The 15,057-nt window shown below is 41.1% G+C and overlaps 2 protein-coding genes across 5 annotated transcripts in view; one reads left to right on the plus strand and one right to left on the minus strand.

Annotated features, from left to right (window-relative positions):
- The first annotated feature begins 5 nt into the window (after positions 1 to 5).
- Positions 6 to 13,576, plus strand: HHLA2 (HHLA2 member of B7 family). 4 transcript variants are annotated; one of them, XM_058825031.1, is made up of 7 exons: positions 6 to 158; positions 3,938 to 4,033; positions 5,138 to 5,458; positions 5,894 to 6,154; positions 7,901 to 8,191; positions 10,188 to 10,279; positions 11,153 to 13,576. In XM_058825031.1, exons 2-7 carry the CDS (start codon positions 3,970 to 3,972, stop codon positions 11,177 to 11,179), a joined length of 1,056 nt encoding a protein of 351 aa, XP_058681014.1. In that variant the 5' UTR covers positions 6 to 158; positions 3,938 to 3,969; the 3' UTR covers positions 11,180 to 13,576. The 4 variants fall into 4 exon arrangements, with proteins under 4 accessions (XP_058681014.1, XP_058681015.1, XP_058681017.1 ...); XM_058825032.1 differs by having other exon boundaries at positions 18 to 148; XM_058825034.1 differs by having other exon boundaries at positions 32 to 148; positions 5,147 to 5,458.
- A 60-nt stretch (positions 13,577 to 13,636) lies between these two features.
- Positions 13,637 to 15,057, minus strand: part of MYH15 (myosin heavy chain 15) — a 45,538-nt gene continuing 44,117 nt past the window's right edge. The window contains exon 43 of the mRNA XM_058825030.1: positions 13,637 to 13,768. Coding sequence (XP_058681013.1) covers positions 13,751 to 13,768 — 18 coding nt within the window. The 3' untranslated portion in view covers positions 13,637 to 13,750. The remainder of the gene's footprint in view (positions 13,769 to 15,057) is intronic.

The following is a 15,057-nucleotide window of genomic DNA, read 5'->3' on the forward strand; positions in this document are numbered from 1 at the left end:
TTTCAGCTCTTGGGGCACTTGACGGAGCTGGTGAACTTTTAAACTTTTATCCCTTCCCGAAGACAAACTTCGGAACGCCTCCCTCTGGGAAGGTGCAGAGCGGGCAGCGGCGGTAGCTCACGGGCTGAGGTGCGGTGTTCTGCCGGAGGTGCGGAAAAGTGAGTGTGGGCAGCCAGGAGCTGTGGCATTAGCTGCGGGTCCCGGCTGGACGTGCCCTGGGGCGGGGCGGGGAGGACAGCGGGTTGGAAAGCTCTGTCTCCCGGGAATGTGCTTGGCCCTGGTGGAGCACCTCGCATGCTGTGTCCAGCTCTGGACACCTCACTACGGACAGACTTTGAGGCGCTGGAACGTCCAGCGAAGGGAGAGGGAGCTGGTGAAGGGTGTGAAGTGCAGGTCCCATCAGGAGTTGCTCTGGAAAGACCTTAGCAGTCTTTACAACTTCCTGAAAGGAGTTGTAGCCAGGTGGGGATCGGTCTGTTGTCCCAGCTATCTAGTAACAGGACAAGAGGACGCACTCTCAAGCTGTGCCAGCGGACATTTAGATTGGATATTGGGAGGAATTTCCCCCCTGAAGGAGTTTTCAAGCATTGCAATGAGCTGCCCAGGTACCTCACCATCTCTGAAAGTGTACAAGAAACGACTGGACGTGTCACTTAATGCCATGATCTAGTTGAGAATTTCATCAGTCAAAGGTTGGACTCGATGATCCCAGAGGTCTTTTCCAACCCAAATGACTCAGTGAATGCAAGACACACCTCGCCTGTCTACTCCTAACACTACCAAAGTCTGCGGGGACACACCCTTTCTTGCCACTTCTCCCTTTATTTTGTTTGGAGTTTTTTGTAAGCCCTCTTCCCGAAAATACTTGAGTCGTTTTGTTCTGCTGGAAACCAGATGGCACAGACAAGTCTTGCATTTTCCAGAGAGAATAAGTCACTGTTAGAAAATTACTGTTAGAAAATAATTGCCTAACCCTGCAGCCTAGGCAGCCCTAGGCACCTACCTGTTGTTTCAGATGACCAGCTTCTTGAGAAGGGTGTCATGATTACTTTTACCTTACGTTCTTTTTCTCCTGAGCCCGGGGGATGTGACCTGGCTCCCGGTGCCGGGTTCCTGCGCTCTGCCCCTGAGGGAATTGGCGCTGCCGCTGCCTCCCCGAGCGCCTCGGGAGCAGCGTCGTGGCTGCTGTAAGCCTGTTAGAGCTTGCAAGAACTTTGGGTTTGCCAGGCAAAATAAATGGTTAAGAGAAAATGTTTTTTAAGCCCAAAGAAGAGAACATAGAGGGTGTGAAATCTTTGCGTGTGTCGAATCGTAGATCTCACTGTAAAAACAGCTGCTTCTCTCAAGGGGACCGCACGAATTTCTGTGTTAGCTGCTCGAGCCCTGAGCCATGCGGGTGGGTCAGAGTGCAGCTGGAGAGCGGCAAAGATCAACAGGGAGTGAGACTGTGGAAATTTTCTTCCATTCGGAGTATTTCTCAACAACTGAAGTATGGAGTTAGCATTTAAGTTGTAAGGGTTTCATTGTGGGGAGGCAGAGAACGACTTCTCTGTTTTACTGTGGGACATCTGAAGATTCAGTGAGGAAATTCTAGAAAGCTGGTATCATTGTGGCAGGAGATTTTAGCAGTATGTGATTAACATGTCTTTTTGAGAATTTTACATGCTTGTTTTTCTTGTTTGCTTGTTGGTAAAAATGAAAATCTTCTAGTATTTCCCAGTCCTTGTAAGTGTGTGTATATGCTTGAAATGTGTTTTTGTTAAGTTGCATTGAAAAGGAATAAATAGAATCCTTTGTACTCTGAAATAAATAAATTTTATGTGAAAGGAGAATATTTCAATTTGCTCACCAGCTCTCAAAGAGGTCACAAAGTACACTGGGCAGCCACCAATCCCAGTGGCTGTTTGCTGCAGGAGTGCCCTGATCAGGTTTGAGCTTGACTGCAGAGTTCAGCAATGGGGAAATACTTGGATACGGTTTGGTCACTGATTAACCCAAGAAAGAGAAAGCATGTGTTTGTTTCCTGTAGTGGCCAAAGCAAATGCAGCATTCCCCCTACCATTATTTGAGCTGTTCAGTATGTCTTTGGAAAAGCATTTTAGCACCTTGCCTTGCTCTCAGGAACCCTGGCTGAGCTGTTTTCCAGTTGAGCCTGTGGTGATTCTGTATGAAATAATTCTCCTGAAAACTAGACCATCAGTAACTAACATGACTACAGTGAACTTAATTCTACTTGTGCACTGTCTGTATACATTATTTCATATTGATATTTCACTACAAAGCCTTAGGGCATGACTTCTTGGTTGTGCCACTTACGTCTGTGACAAACAGGCATTGTTTGTTGCATGTTTGTTCAGTCAGCATACAGACACTTTATCCCTGTAAGTCTCCAGAACTTGCTGAAAAGACTGGCCAGAACCTACACTCATATTTTTCCACAGACCAGCATACATTTTTCTCTAATGGGAAGATCCAAAGCTACAGTTTGTGCTGAACATGAAACTTTTCAGCTATGTAGTTGTAGCTGTTGTATTTTGGAGCAGGTTATGGGGCACAGCTAGAAGGTGGGAGTCACTGTGCACTGTCCATGCAGCCCCCAAAGGCATCACAGAGGTACCACTGGAACCATGTTACTCTCAGAGCATCACTGCCAGTGAAGGGTGGCATGTCAATTAAACATGGCAGATCCCTCACTAAGGGAAATACAGCATTGATTGCAGTTTCTGAAATTCAAACATCAAGCACAGTATATCTTGTTGATCAAGTTGGAAGTGTAGGTAAATAAGCAAAAAAATCCAATAAAACATGATGTGCCCCACTTGCCAGTGCAAGGGGTAAAGAAAGTGGATACTGGCAATTGTTGCTGACATGGAACAAAATTATAAAATTATACATCAGATGTTTATTTTTCCATTGCATCTATTTCTGCCTCAGATTTAATGTTTTGGTGCCTCTGTTTTTTTGTTCTGTTTTTTTCTCCTAAAAGAATAGTGAGAATACGTAAAGCAAGCACACTACCTTTTCAAAAGAAATAATACTCAAAAATCTTTAGGATTTAGGATTCACGTCCACCACAAATATAGTCTTAGACCAGTCAAAATGATTCAGAATACTAAAAGGCCAGGCTAGCAAGCCTGGATAAACCAGTTAGAAGTGGTACCTATAGCTGCCTTTTGGGGAGAAAAAAAAAGGACTAGGAAAATCTGTTGAAGACTTTTCAAGTTACTTGATTCATGAGGTAATTTCTCCACTGGGGTATGCTGTATTTTAGGATAAGACTGCATTTTCCTCCACTCAGGTAATAGTTACAGTAAGGTTATTCTTTTTCTATTACGCATGAGAGGTTCCAGTTCATTGCTGTCTGACAAAACAGAAAATATGATGAGAGAGTCTCCTCCTTTGCATTCCTACCCTAAATTTCCATGCACATGTTTCTGAAAGTGTAAAAAGTGTGAAAAGTTCTCAATATCTGCAGTATTTGCAAATGCAATCAAATTTTCCACCCCAGAAAGTCAAATATTGCAGTAATCAGAAAAATATTTTAAAAAGCAAAGAAAATCAGGCTTGACAAGGGATATCTTACATACTTTTGCAAATTTGACTTGACCAGTTTTCCTTGGTATCCTGTTCAGGAATGAGGAAGATTAATATTCCCTAGCCCTGCAATAACACTGATAGTAAACACTTTCTATTTATTAAAAATACAGCATCAATCTGCAAGGGGCTACAAGGTAATGATTGAGCCTCCACTACTATGTAATGTGTAGGATCACATAATGAATGACTTAAATGTCAAAAATCTGTACCAAGTCTGTTGCAAACAAAAACACGATACAAAGGCCTATAGTCCTTTGCAAGCTGTAGAAAGGAAATTACATATGGACATGTCTTTTATCTGCATTTAAATAGGTTTTATCCCCTGCTTATATTTTGCCAGTTTGACCTGAATCTACGAACCAATGAAGAAAAATGAAAGGACAGAACATACCAGCTGTCATGATCTGTGTATTTCACATCAGCGCTACACTTTGGGGTAGGTTGTAGCTGAAAAATAATAAAAAATACCATTATTTTAAATTTTTATTAAGAAGAGCTAGTGAATTCAAACACTGTTTATTAAGGTAAAGAATCGATATTGGGTAATGTAAAACACTTCTGAAGCCAAGGACTGCTTGTCAGGTGGCTGCATGGATGGCTGTGGCCATTGAGCCCCCAGACTGTTACCTGCCAATGTTTCTGCCCCACTGGTTCAGCAGGCAGTGCTTTTCAGTTCAGACTGAAAATGTTTTGCATCAAATTGACTGACTTTGCATTGAGAAGACTAAGGAAAAGTCATTTGGATTGTTCTGCCAGATGAGCTAGAGATGGGACCAGAATGTCTGAGATGGCAGCTGCCCCTGGGCACTCACTACCAGCCTAACAGCTTGTCTGACCTTGGCCAAGAAGTCAATGTGATGATGCTAAGTCAATGCAGTCAGTTTTTTGAAAGATTAATTTTAAATTTCTCTTGTATGCTAGCAAGGCCTAACTTAAATGTTGACAGAAATGAGATGCTACCACTTGTGTCAATTTTTGGAATGCACACCTTAATTATCTCAAGGGGCTGAGACAGAGCTTCCTCATCCTGTCTGTGGTGGCAAAGCTGTTTCAGGAAGTTCTGTCCTTCCATCAGTTGCAGAGCCATGTCCTTTTTCCCTGTGATGGTACAACTGCTTGGCACTGTGTGAGGGTGGTTGGTAACACGGGGCATTGCAGCATGGCACTGTGAATGTTTGAACATGTAGGAAGCTGCAGCTCAAAAGGCTTTTAAAGTCTAAGATGGAAAAGATGTGGTTCAAAGTGTGGGAACGCATTTGAAGCTCAGGTGGTGAGGTGGCAGTGTGCTGATTTGAGTATGTAGGTGCTCACTTGGGATTCCTACATAAACTGATTAGAAGTTCAGCGAGCAGAGCTCTGTGTTGTCATCCTGATTAAACTGAATGGACACCCTTGCTGTCCCAAGAGACTCATGTGACAAAAAAGTCATTAAAGAGACGTTGGCACACCTGCAAGAGCATTTTTTTGTCAGGGATAAATAGGTGCAGAAATATACTTGTAGACTGGATTAACCTTAGTCATTTATACTTATGGGCTTTAGGTTTTACAGAACAGGAAGAAGTAACAGGACTGTTTTCCAAGGATTGCATCCTCCCTTGTCGTTTCCCACCTGGGCATGATGAAGTAATTCACTGGAGCAAAGAGAACAAAAATGTGCACAGTTACTACCAGCAGAAGGATCAGCTGGGAGAACAAGATCCACATTACAGACTCAGAACACAACTTTTCCATGAGAACATCCCTAGTGGAAATGCCTCCTTGAAACTTAGTAACCTGACCATGACTGACGAGGGCTCTTATACCTGCTACGTGGGAACAGCGCAACATCAAACAGAAGTGGAAGTGCAACTACGAGTTAAAGGTCAGTAAGGCATCAAAAACCCTTGGATCACACCACTGCAAATGGAATGGCACCAGCAGATTTCCTTCAGTTTCTCCCATGGAATCAAAATCTTCCAACACAGCAGAGCACCTTTTGGGCCTGATGGTGTTATGCAGCAGTTTTTTCACCTCTGGTGAAATATTGCAACATGGATTGGAAAATTTTAGTGCAGCACTTGTTTTCATAACCTACAGCACGTTGATTTCTAAGGGCTAATTATGTGGTACACATAATGTGGCTTCTCAGAACTGTACATATCTTGGCTTTGTAAGTAGCTGTGCTTTCTTCTGAAATCAAACACTTCTCAGTTATATTCATTCTCTCCAATGGTATTTCAAAAGAGTAATCGCTTCAAGTTAAAAACCATTTTGTAAGTAGTAAGATTTACTTTTAAAATTGTTTTTTCATCTACAGCTCCTTCTTCTTATGCACTGGAATACCAAAAGACAAACAGAGAAAGAAGACTGAAGTGCTATGCTTTTCTCACTTATCCAGCACCAACTATATCTTGGGTACAGGGCAGTACATACATCCAGGAGACAGATCGGGAGGAAACTAGGAATGGAGTTCTCTATTCTCTTAGAAGTGACAAGGACATTATAAATGTGACAGATACTTACCAATGTCATATTCATTTGGATCATGAAGTGTGGGCTGCTGAATGGAAGATGCAAGGTAGGAATGAAATATCTTTCGGCATTGTTACTGAATTTCACAGCTGACTTCAGAGTCAAACTAAAGACAGTCTTTCTGCAGTGGGGCAACATGGATATGGGACAGTGCAAATGGATATACCTTTCTCTTGGAAATGCATGTGTTAGGATTTCAAGGCAGCATTACCAGTTGCTTCCAAGAAGTAGGAATGAGAGGGGCTAGCTCACCCTTCTGTAAGTTACTTTTACTCTTAACATCTATATCAGTTTCACATTTTAAGAGGTGCCTAATAAACAAACTTCACCCTCTATCAACAAAATAATTCTGCCCATTGGACAAAATACATGGAAACCTTGGAGAATATGTGGGTTCTGTGAGGGAGGTGAAAGTTTGCCTGCTGCTCTAGCTGCATATGGTTTGTTTGATCCTTTCATTGTACTTCTCTTCACATGCATCCTTAAGTACCATTCTGAGTGCTGGGTGCGTGGGGAGCAGCAAACAGTTTGCATTTTAGTGAACAGCAGCCTGTTTGTTTTAGTTAAGGAAAAGCAGGACTATGAAATTTCAACTCTGCTTTGTCTTCCTCCTGAATTTCATTGGAAATTCACTTTGAGTCGATAACTGGTAGTTTTCAACCTTTCCTGTTTCTTAGGGAATATTTTTAGTTGAAGGAAGAGCAATGCAAGAGCAGTTCTCTTGTGAGATGTGCATGGATGCTTCCACTATCCTGATTACCCCTAAAGTGTATCCAGACACTCTCAGTGCCTAACCCACTGCATAAGCTCCAGAACAAGAGTGCAGTTTTTAATTTACATGGAATTGCTTACAATATGGAAGGTTGCAAGTATGGCATCTTAGTAGCTACCAAGTGCACTGTGTCACACACATACTTGCATTTCCCTGCATCCATATAACCCCTCAGTAGAACATTTTAAAAACAAACTGTTCTCCTTTTGTTTCTGTAGTAGCAGTGTGGGGTACAATTCTGGGGTTTTTTTGTCTTCATGATTTTTCAGCCCCACACCTTTGTTCATTAACCATTCCCCCCAGAAATCAAGTGTAGTTATACCATGTCAAAATAATCTATTACCTTCCTCTCCAGCTAACTGCCAGCCACCACTGGTGTCAGATCCCTGCTGTCAAATCCATAATTGTGCTATGATGTTAATTTGTCTTGTATTAGTATTTTATATATTAGGTGTTAATTCCATTTACCTGCCTTCTCCTTCCCTTTCCTTTTTTTTAAAGCTATTTACTACTTGTTAAATGTTCAACATGGACAAGTAAAGTACTTAAGTTCACCATAACTGAAAGTTATTTCTAACTACATACAATCTTTTTATTCTTTTAGTTAAATTATGTTGTGTTTTATCCATTTGCTTCAGGTGTGCAGTTATCTGATCAGTTCCATTTTCTCTCTGCTCCCAGCGTGTGGAATTTCCTGCTGTTTTACACAGACTAGACTGAATCACTTCTATTAATGAGCCCCTCAATTAGAGGAAAAATAGTCAGTTTTTAAAAAAAGGATATTCATAAATATTGCCAATACCAATTAGATTTTTGTGTAAGATACGTGTGTTTTTAAAATCTTCAGATGCTTCTGCTTCTAGAAGCGTACTGTGATATTTGAATGCAATATCAAAGTAGTGAAATATATTTTTGTATTTGCTCATGGTAGTATCAAACCTAAGAAAAAAATCACAGTATGTCTAAATAACCTTCACAGTATTTTCCAAAAAAGTGCAGAGAGCTCTTTATCTGTTTCAGACCACCTGCCCAAGGTGGAAGGAGAGAGCACCGTAATTGCTTGTGAACACGGCCTTGACACTGCAAGCACTGATGGTTTCAGTGTTGTCTGGACATTGCACAGAAATGCAGTGACCTCAGTCCTGGCCTCCTTCAATGGCACATCTCACTCTCACCAGCCTCGAGTCCAGCTTAACGAAAGTGACTTTTCACTGAGGCTGGATCATCTTACTGCAGGCGACAGTGGAGAATATCTGTGTAATATTTCAACACCTCTCTACACAAAACTTGCTGTGACAACTTTGCATGTCGGTAAGTTGCCACTCCTTCCATTTCAGAGGATGAGGACCAGGATGAGGACCAATCTCAAAAATAATCATTACATAAAGAGAATCAATACTACAACAATGAATTAAAAATAGTCATGGAAACAGCTCTAGAGTTCAGAATATACCTCTTGAGGAGGGACATTGGCTCCACTGGAAGGTGCTTTTCTTTGTGAATGGATTCAGCCTTCATTACATGAATTGGGTGAGAATGTAGTGGGACAGCAGTGACAGTTGTTTGCCAGCTCTCGCTATGCTGATGCAACATGCACTTATTTTTGTGTCATTTGGTGTGATTGGTACAGTTGGGTGGAAGAGAGATGTTTTATTTTTGTTGGCTCAGAAAAAAGAAAGTTACCAACGATGTGTTTATTTAAAGACTAGAAGTTTGTTTTTTTCAGTCAGCAGCTTATTGTGGCAAAGGTTACAAAATCGAAGTCTGCCTTCAGTGCCTTCAGTTGCCACCAACTGCTCTCATCGCTGGGAGCACAGCAGGGCTCTCAGAGTTCTGTCCTAAACGCTCTGCTGACAGCAAACATAGTTTTAAATGTAGCAGAGAGATGATGGGAAGCCCAAAGCTTGTGGTATAAGTTTGGCTGCAGAAGAAAGCTTGTTGAGAACACACAGTTGTTATTTTCAAAGCTTTAATTCTACACAGCAGGCCTTTTTTAGGCCTGGGGATATATATGTTTAAATGCATGCCTGTGTTTTTATGAGCTATAGTAAATTCCCAGCTGTGAAATCTTACTTACAGTTATTTCATTGTCAGTAGCACATACAACAGCAGCACACAGACATTTCACACAATTACATACAATCACCAAAAAGATTGAGAACTAATAGAGGACACCTCTTCTAAACAAAGAAGACAACTTGAAGCAAGCCAAGCAAATAAGACATGAAAAATAGAGACGACAGAAAAGGGGGTAGAATAAGTGATAATAACTACAGATGAGTACCTTTGTGGCTTTCAGCACAGCCTGAAAGCAGATAAGTGGCTGGAGACAGTAGGGAATGGGCTATCCACATTGGATAGCAGCTATAGCACAGCAGCTGCTGAACAATCAGAAGGGTTTCCAAGGACCACTGGAAAGAAGGCTTTTGAGGGGAAAAAAGAGATTTACAATCATCTCTCCTGCATATGGAAGGGTTGCAGCTTAAAGCTGCTCTTCTGAAGGAATTTACAAGATGTAAACATAGGTCTGCATGTGGTTACAGAGTCAAGCTAAAGGCAATGACTAGATTAAATGCTGTTTTAGCAGTTCTTATTTTTTAGCTGTTTTCCAGACATCCATAGGAAGTTTCCAGAGGAGTACACAATTTTTCAAATTCTTTGGACAAGACACAGCAGGGGAAAGACAACCTGAGATAGAAGGGCCATGCAGTTCTTTTGACAGTTTGGTGCTGTGCAGAAGTTTCTTCTAGGTGGGCTTTGATCTCCTGTGGAATCCATGGTTATCACTCACTCATCTCAGGATTTCTTGTGTCCACCTGGATTGCATGGTTGCACTATGGAGCAGGGCAATGTTTCAGATTAAAGTTGCAAAGATTTTGCAGCAGGAGTCTTGAAATTTAAGAACCAGGCTGGATAACATTTACAGAGCTCCTCTACTGTAAATCAGTAGTGCTAATGGCACTGAGCACTGTACCTGGAGATAGTGCCCAGCACCCTGGGCAGTTGATTGGTTTTAAATGGGAAGTTGTCAAATCCTATCCCATGAGCACACATGGAATTTGCTATCAGCACAATTAAGTAAAATAATCAGCTTTCAGCTAGTCACACTTAAGTCAGTAAAGTATCACTTCAAAGTCTTTCACTATGAGTCAAGTAAATTGAACATTGTTGTCCTTGTCTGAGTTTCCTTGTAATGTTTCTTTCTCCCTAAATCATACCTTTTAGATTATAAATAAGAAAAAAAATCATAGCTTTGATATATTTATTGAATAATAAGCCCTTCTTTTTTGTACTTGTATTTTTAAAGAAATTTCAGGTAACACTTGGAAAATTGTGCTAGGAGTGCTTTGTGCTGTGGTGGCAGTAGTGACAATAGCAGCGGTACTTTGCTATCTCAAGGTATGTACAATCATTAGAGTACTTATTTTTTAAGATACTGTTGATACCAAGCCCCTCAAGATTTGAATAAGAGTTGAGCCAAACTTTGGAACTTTAAAAATATTGATAATTAGTAGCCGTAGCTAGACAGTTGTGATTAAACAACTGCACTGTTAGCATTGTTTTTTATGCTGATCTTGTTTTAAGAAAAGGGAAGACAATCCCAATGTGAACAGGCTGTCTGGACAAGGGGCACCAGGAGTAAAGTCCAAAGAAAGGTAATTCTGGCAGTGGGAGATTGAAATCCATTGACCACCTCCTCAAAATGGACCCCCAACTCAAATTGAAGGGAAGTACCTAAATCCAGACCTTGAATGTTTTTCTGAAGATTTTGTCACAATCTGAATTTGGTAAGCTTCAGGAGGCATTTTATGGGTACCTTGAGGTACAGCAAAAACACATTAGAAAGAAAACTGAAATTATTATGCCTCAGTCTTTTTTCATTTTTCTCTCTACACAGAGATTCACTTGCATACTGCTTATTAAACAGTTGTAACATGCTTTAGAGATGATAATATACTTTGAGATGCAGTTGTCTAAACAATTTAAGCAAGATTAAGTTATCTTGGGACCTATTGGGCTGTCAAACATATCATAATCAGAGGAAGTGGAACAGTTGACAGGTTAATTCGGCTCTGGTTACATTGATGGAGGGCTAGATGGAAAAACCAGGAATGTTTCTGCACTGTTGTGTGCATGCTTATTTTACTCAGATAAAACTAAAATTGAAAATGCTGACTTATCTTTATGGTGAGTGTGTCTTTTTCTTGTTCCCCCACTAGAGGATTAATTTTACACATCAGTAGTTCATATAAGTATTTTTATTTTGTCTAGAAAAAAAAGAAGAGAGGAATCATATAGAGACCTTGACATACAGGAAGAAAATATCTCTCTGCACACAGATACTACTGAGACTGGTGACGAAAAGAACAAAGTTCCTCCACCTTCCCCTTTGAGTTACTGTAAGAGCCACATGGAAATGTGATTTTCTGAGCAACAATAGCAGACAAATGGGGAGGAAAAAAAGTCAATGGACACTTGTATGTGAAGAGTCATGGAGCAAGGCATCTCATTCCCCACATTAGCTTATCTGTTGCTTTTTAACTGGTGAGTTAACTCAAACCAGACAGAGCTGTCTTGTAGTGAGTTATTTTGGCACCATGGGATTACCACCTGGAAAGACAAACTGGAATTCTGACTGTCAGACACCTGCCTTTACAAACTATATAATTTATATCAAACTGTCACAAAGCAGAAATATTCTGCACATTTTCCTAGAATCATGGATTTTCTCCTCAGAGCAGGGACACCTGCTTTGCTGTTATTCCTCTGGAGGCTGACTATTTCTTTTGGTAGTTTTAATATAGGTAGCTTGATATCATGTACTGTTTTATGTAATCTACTGGTAGTTCTTTTGTTTTATACTGTGTCAGAATTAACTCAGGTTAAGACCTTTTATGTGTTACCTCCTATCTTTTCAATAAATAACTCATTTTATAAATAGAACTGATCTGCCATTCTTAGAAGCTGTGGGCTAGAATGATTTCTTAAATTTAAGCTGTTGCCAAAAATCTGAGGCTAAGGCAGGGCTTCTGTGAAGCTCCCACTTGTTCTGTGACAAGTCAGCATGCAAAATTGGATGTCCTAAAGGGACAAAGAAGTTTCCAGAGAAGAAGAAATCCCTAAATTTTGAGTTTTGGTGGGGTTTTTTTTAGGGTGAGGAAAAGAGAGCTTACTGGTTTTTATTTCATCTAGTATTTTATTTTAAAGTAAAGACCGTGTCTGCTGTCGACAGTGGCAGGTCCGAGCCCAGCAGAGCATGCTGGGCTGGCAGTGGTGGGGAGAGCAGAGAAGTGTCCGAGTGGGAGCAGCTGTGGGGAACCAAACAGTGGCAGACTGAGGTGTGAGAAGCTGAATGCTGCCAAACACAGCCTAGCACAGTGGTCTGGAAAATGAACCGTGTGACATGGACGATCCAGCTTCTGGGGGTTTATCTGTCATTGTTCTCCATTGTCTTGGGCTCAGGGATAGGAAATGTGGGAGCCTCCCCCACCTGCTTTTGTCCTGGGGGCCACATGTTGTGTGGGAATGGTTGCCACCTTGTCCTAGTCTGGAAAAACACGTTGAGCCGGCAGCACTGGAATGGCTGCCATCTTGTTCCTGTCCCAGGGGACCGCATGGACATGACCTGTGGGAAGTGTCCGCCATCTTGTCTTTGTCCCAGTAGCCATATGGAACTAAGTTGAGGTGGTGAACACCTTTGTATGGGTAAAGCATCTCTTCTTGTATACTTTTGTTATTAACATTGTTCCTCTTTACTTTCAGTAAATTATCTCAACCCACAGTCCTTGCTTTGTCTCTCTCTTGCCAGAAAGGGGTGGGGGGAAGGGGAGTGGCTTATTTGGAGTTTAATTTTCTGGCTGGTGTTAAACTTCCATGGACCAGTTCCCTGTTTAAAGGCAAGATTGAAAAGAGTTCTTTATTTCTGAGCCACAGGGAGGTGTCCCTTGACACCATCTCCTGTGCCTGTCATGCAGCTGGCAAAGAGAAGTCTCTTGACTGGTGGTAGTAGAAACTTACAAATTGACTGTTCATATGGAAATCTTTACTTTCTCTTCTATAAAACTCAGGGTCCTACACGCAGGACAAATGGAAGCTGGGTTTTCCCATCTTTAAGGGCTCTCCCTTCCACAGGTTTAATCTGTGCTGCTGTCCTGGTTCCAGCCAGGACAGGGCTATTTTTTTGCAATAGCCATGAGGGGACATGACCAGAACTCTAATGTTATTTGATGCCACCCCACTTCATTGGGGGTGGGGGTGGGGAGAGGGACTGTCTGTGCAGGTTCCTTCAAGGAGGGGTCTAGGGTGAGCATTTCTGCATGTGCATCGCCCTCTCTTTTTTACACTTTTTAAAAATTAATATTGTTGCTGTTACTATTAATTTTCTTATCTCATTGCTGTTTCCAGGAAATTGTTCTTGGCCCGTGGTTTTTCACCTTTTGTGCTTTCAACTCCCAACTCCATTCCAGGAGTAGGAAGGGGAGGGGGAGCAAGAGTGGCAGTGTGGTTTGGGAGAATGAAGGGAGAAGAACTGTTCATAAAGCAGGACAGCTGCTTTAACAATCTGCATATGAAATACATGAGGCTGTGCAGCATGACTGGATTTGCCCTTAGTTTTGATTTTGTCAGAGATCTGCCAATTAGGATTTGTTCCAACATAATGAAGTCGGCTGTTGGCGAGATGCAATCTTCTATTGATCCCTAAGGCTTGGCAAAATAAAAACACAAATAAATGAATGAAATATGCTATGCAGTCTATTTGGATTTTCACTTGATGTTTATTTCTGTAAGTGCTTATTTTTTCTACATCTGCTTTCAGTTATGCCTGATTATGTCAAGTATTTTCTCTCATATTTGTCAGCTTGGACTTTTTTATTCCTCTTCATGAACCTGAAAGGCAATTGAGATAGTATGCAACTGTTAAAAATAGAAATGTCAAGAGGTTTTAGTGTAAGTTCACAAGTAAGTGACAAAAGCTGCACTAATGCTTCTGTTCCCTGGTATTACCAGTTTGTATCTGAAATAGACTAGCAGCAGTCTGGCCAACATTTACCATCTTATTCCAGCTAACAGTGCAGGCATCCTGTCCTTGTTCTAGATTGTATAGATCCTTTTGATGGCAAAGGACTTCTACAACCCTTTTTAATTGATGATAATGCTCTGAATGACACACACTCCCCAGAGTATCCAGGAAATGGGTACTCATAGCAGTAGACAAAGTATTTCTAATGCTGTAGGATTAAAGTAGTCTCTGCAGTGTCCTTCTCTCCCCAGAGGAGATGTTGTGATTTTTGGGACAACAGTCTCCACCTGAATGTGTTTCCTGGCAGCTCCTACAGTTGCTGCCACAAGACCCTTCTTGTGGAGCTGCCACCGCTGCGTGCACCACTGAGCTCATCTTTTGGCAACACTCTGCTCCATTGCCAGAGCTGCAGTTGGTGTTGGCAAACAGCATCTGACTAGTAAAAACAGGCATCCACTTTTCTGTGACTTCTGCATTTTTGAAGCAGAAAGAGGTTACCAGTAAGGTCCAGGAAATAAACAGCAACCTTAACAGTATTTTAAAAGAGAAATTATTCTCATGGTGTACAGTGTTTATTTGATGCCATGGCTTTGTGAATCTTTAAATGAGTTTATAGTGGTTTTGATTTCTTTTTTTTTTCTGTAGGGGTAGAATAATTTAGAAAAATCTGTGGAAATTTTTTATCCTTAAAAGCTGCAAATCTTTAGAGGTTCCATTGCAGTACTGCTTCCATTGTACATAAATGTGTGATGAACCAGATATTCAGGTAGTTTTAATGTGTCTTTTCCCTGGATGGTGGAGCAGCAGTAATTTATATATGTCAAAGGTAATTTCATTAGGCCAATACAAAAGCAGAAATTAAGAGTGTAAAGGCATTTTTCCCTTTCTTAGCTTGGGAGCTATCATCTCCATAAAACATATGTGATGTTAAGCATGGAAGTTTGTTAAACTTGCAAATGAAATAGATTTAGCAATGACCCAGCTCCTCTTTCTATCATTCCTAAAAGTGACAACCTCACTCTTCTTTGCCCTGTTTGCCACAAGGCAACCATAGATAAGTTTGCTTTCAGTTCCAGACTAAGTTCTTAAGTGCCTCCTAGTTTCATTAACATTCTGCTACCATTCAGTTCAAGTGCAAAACACCACAAATATATTT

This window comes from Ammospiza caudacuta, chromosome 2, assembly GCF_027887145.1.
Source record: "Ammospiza caudacuta isolate bAmmCau1 chromosome 2, bAmmCau1.pri, whole genome shotgun sequence".
NCBI lineage: Eukaryota > Metazoa > Chordata > Aves > Passeriformes > Passerellidae > Ammospiza > Ammospiza caudacuta.

Bases quoted from the DNA above. Each gene is read 5' to 3' on its own strand.
- HHLA2 (XM_058825031.1), top strand. From the start codon at position 3,970: ATGAAAGGACAGAACATACCAGCTGTCATGATCTGTGTATTTCACATC. The intron at 4,034-5,137 runs GTAGGTTGTAGC...TATGGGCTTTAG, and splicing joins CATCAGCGCTACACTTTGGG to GTTTTACAGAACAGGAAGAA. The intron at 6,155-7,900 runs GTAGGAATGAAA...TATCTGTTTCAG, and splicing joins TGCTGAATGGAAGATGCAAG to ACCACCTGCCCAAGGTGGAA.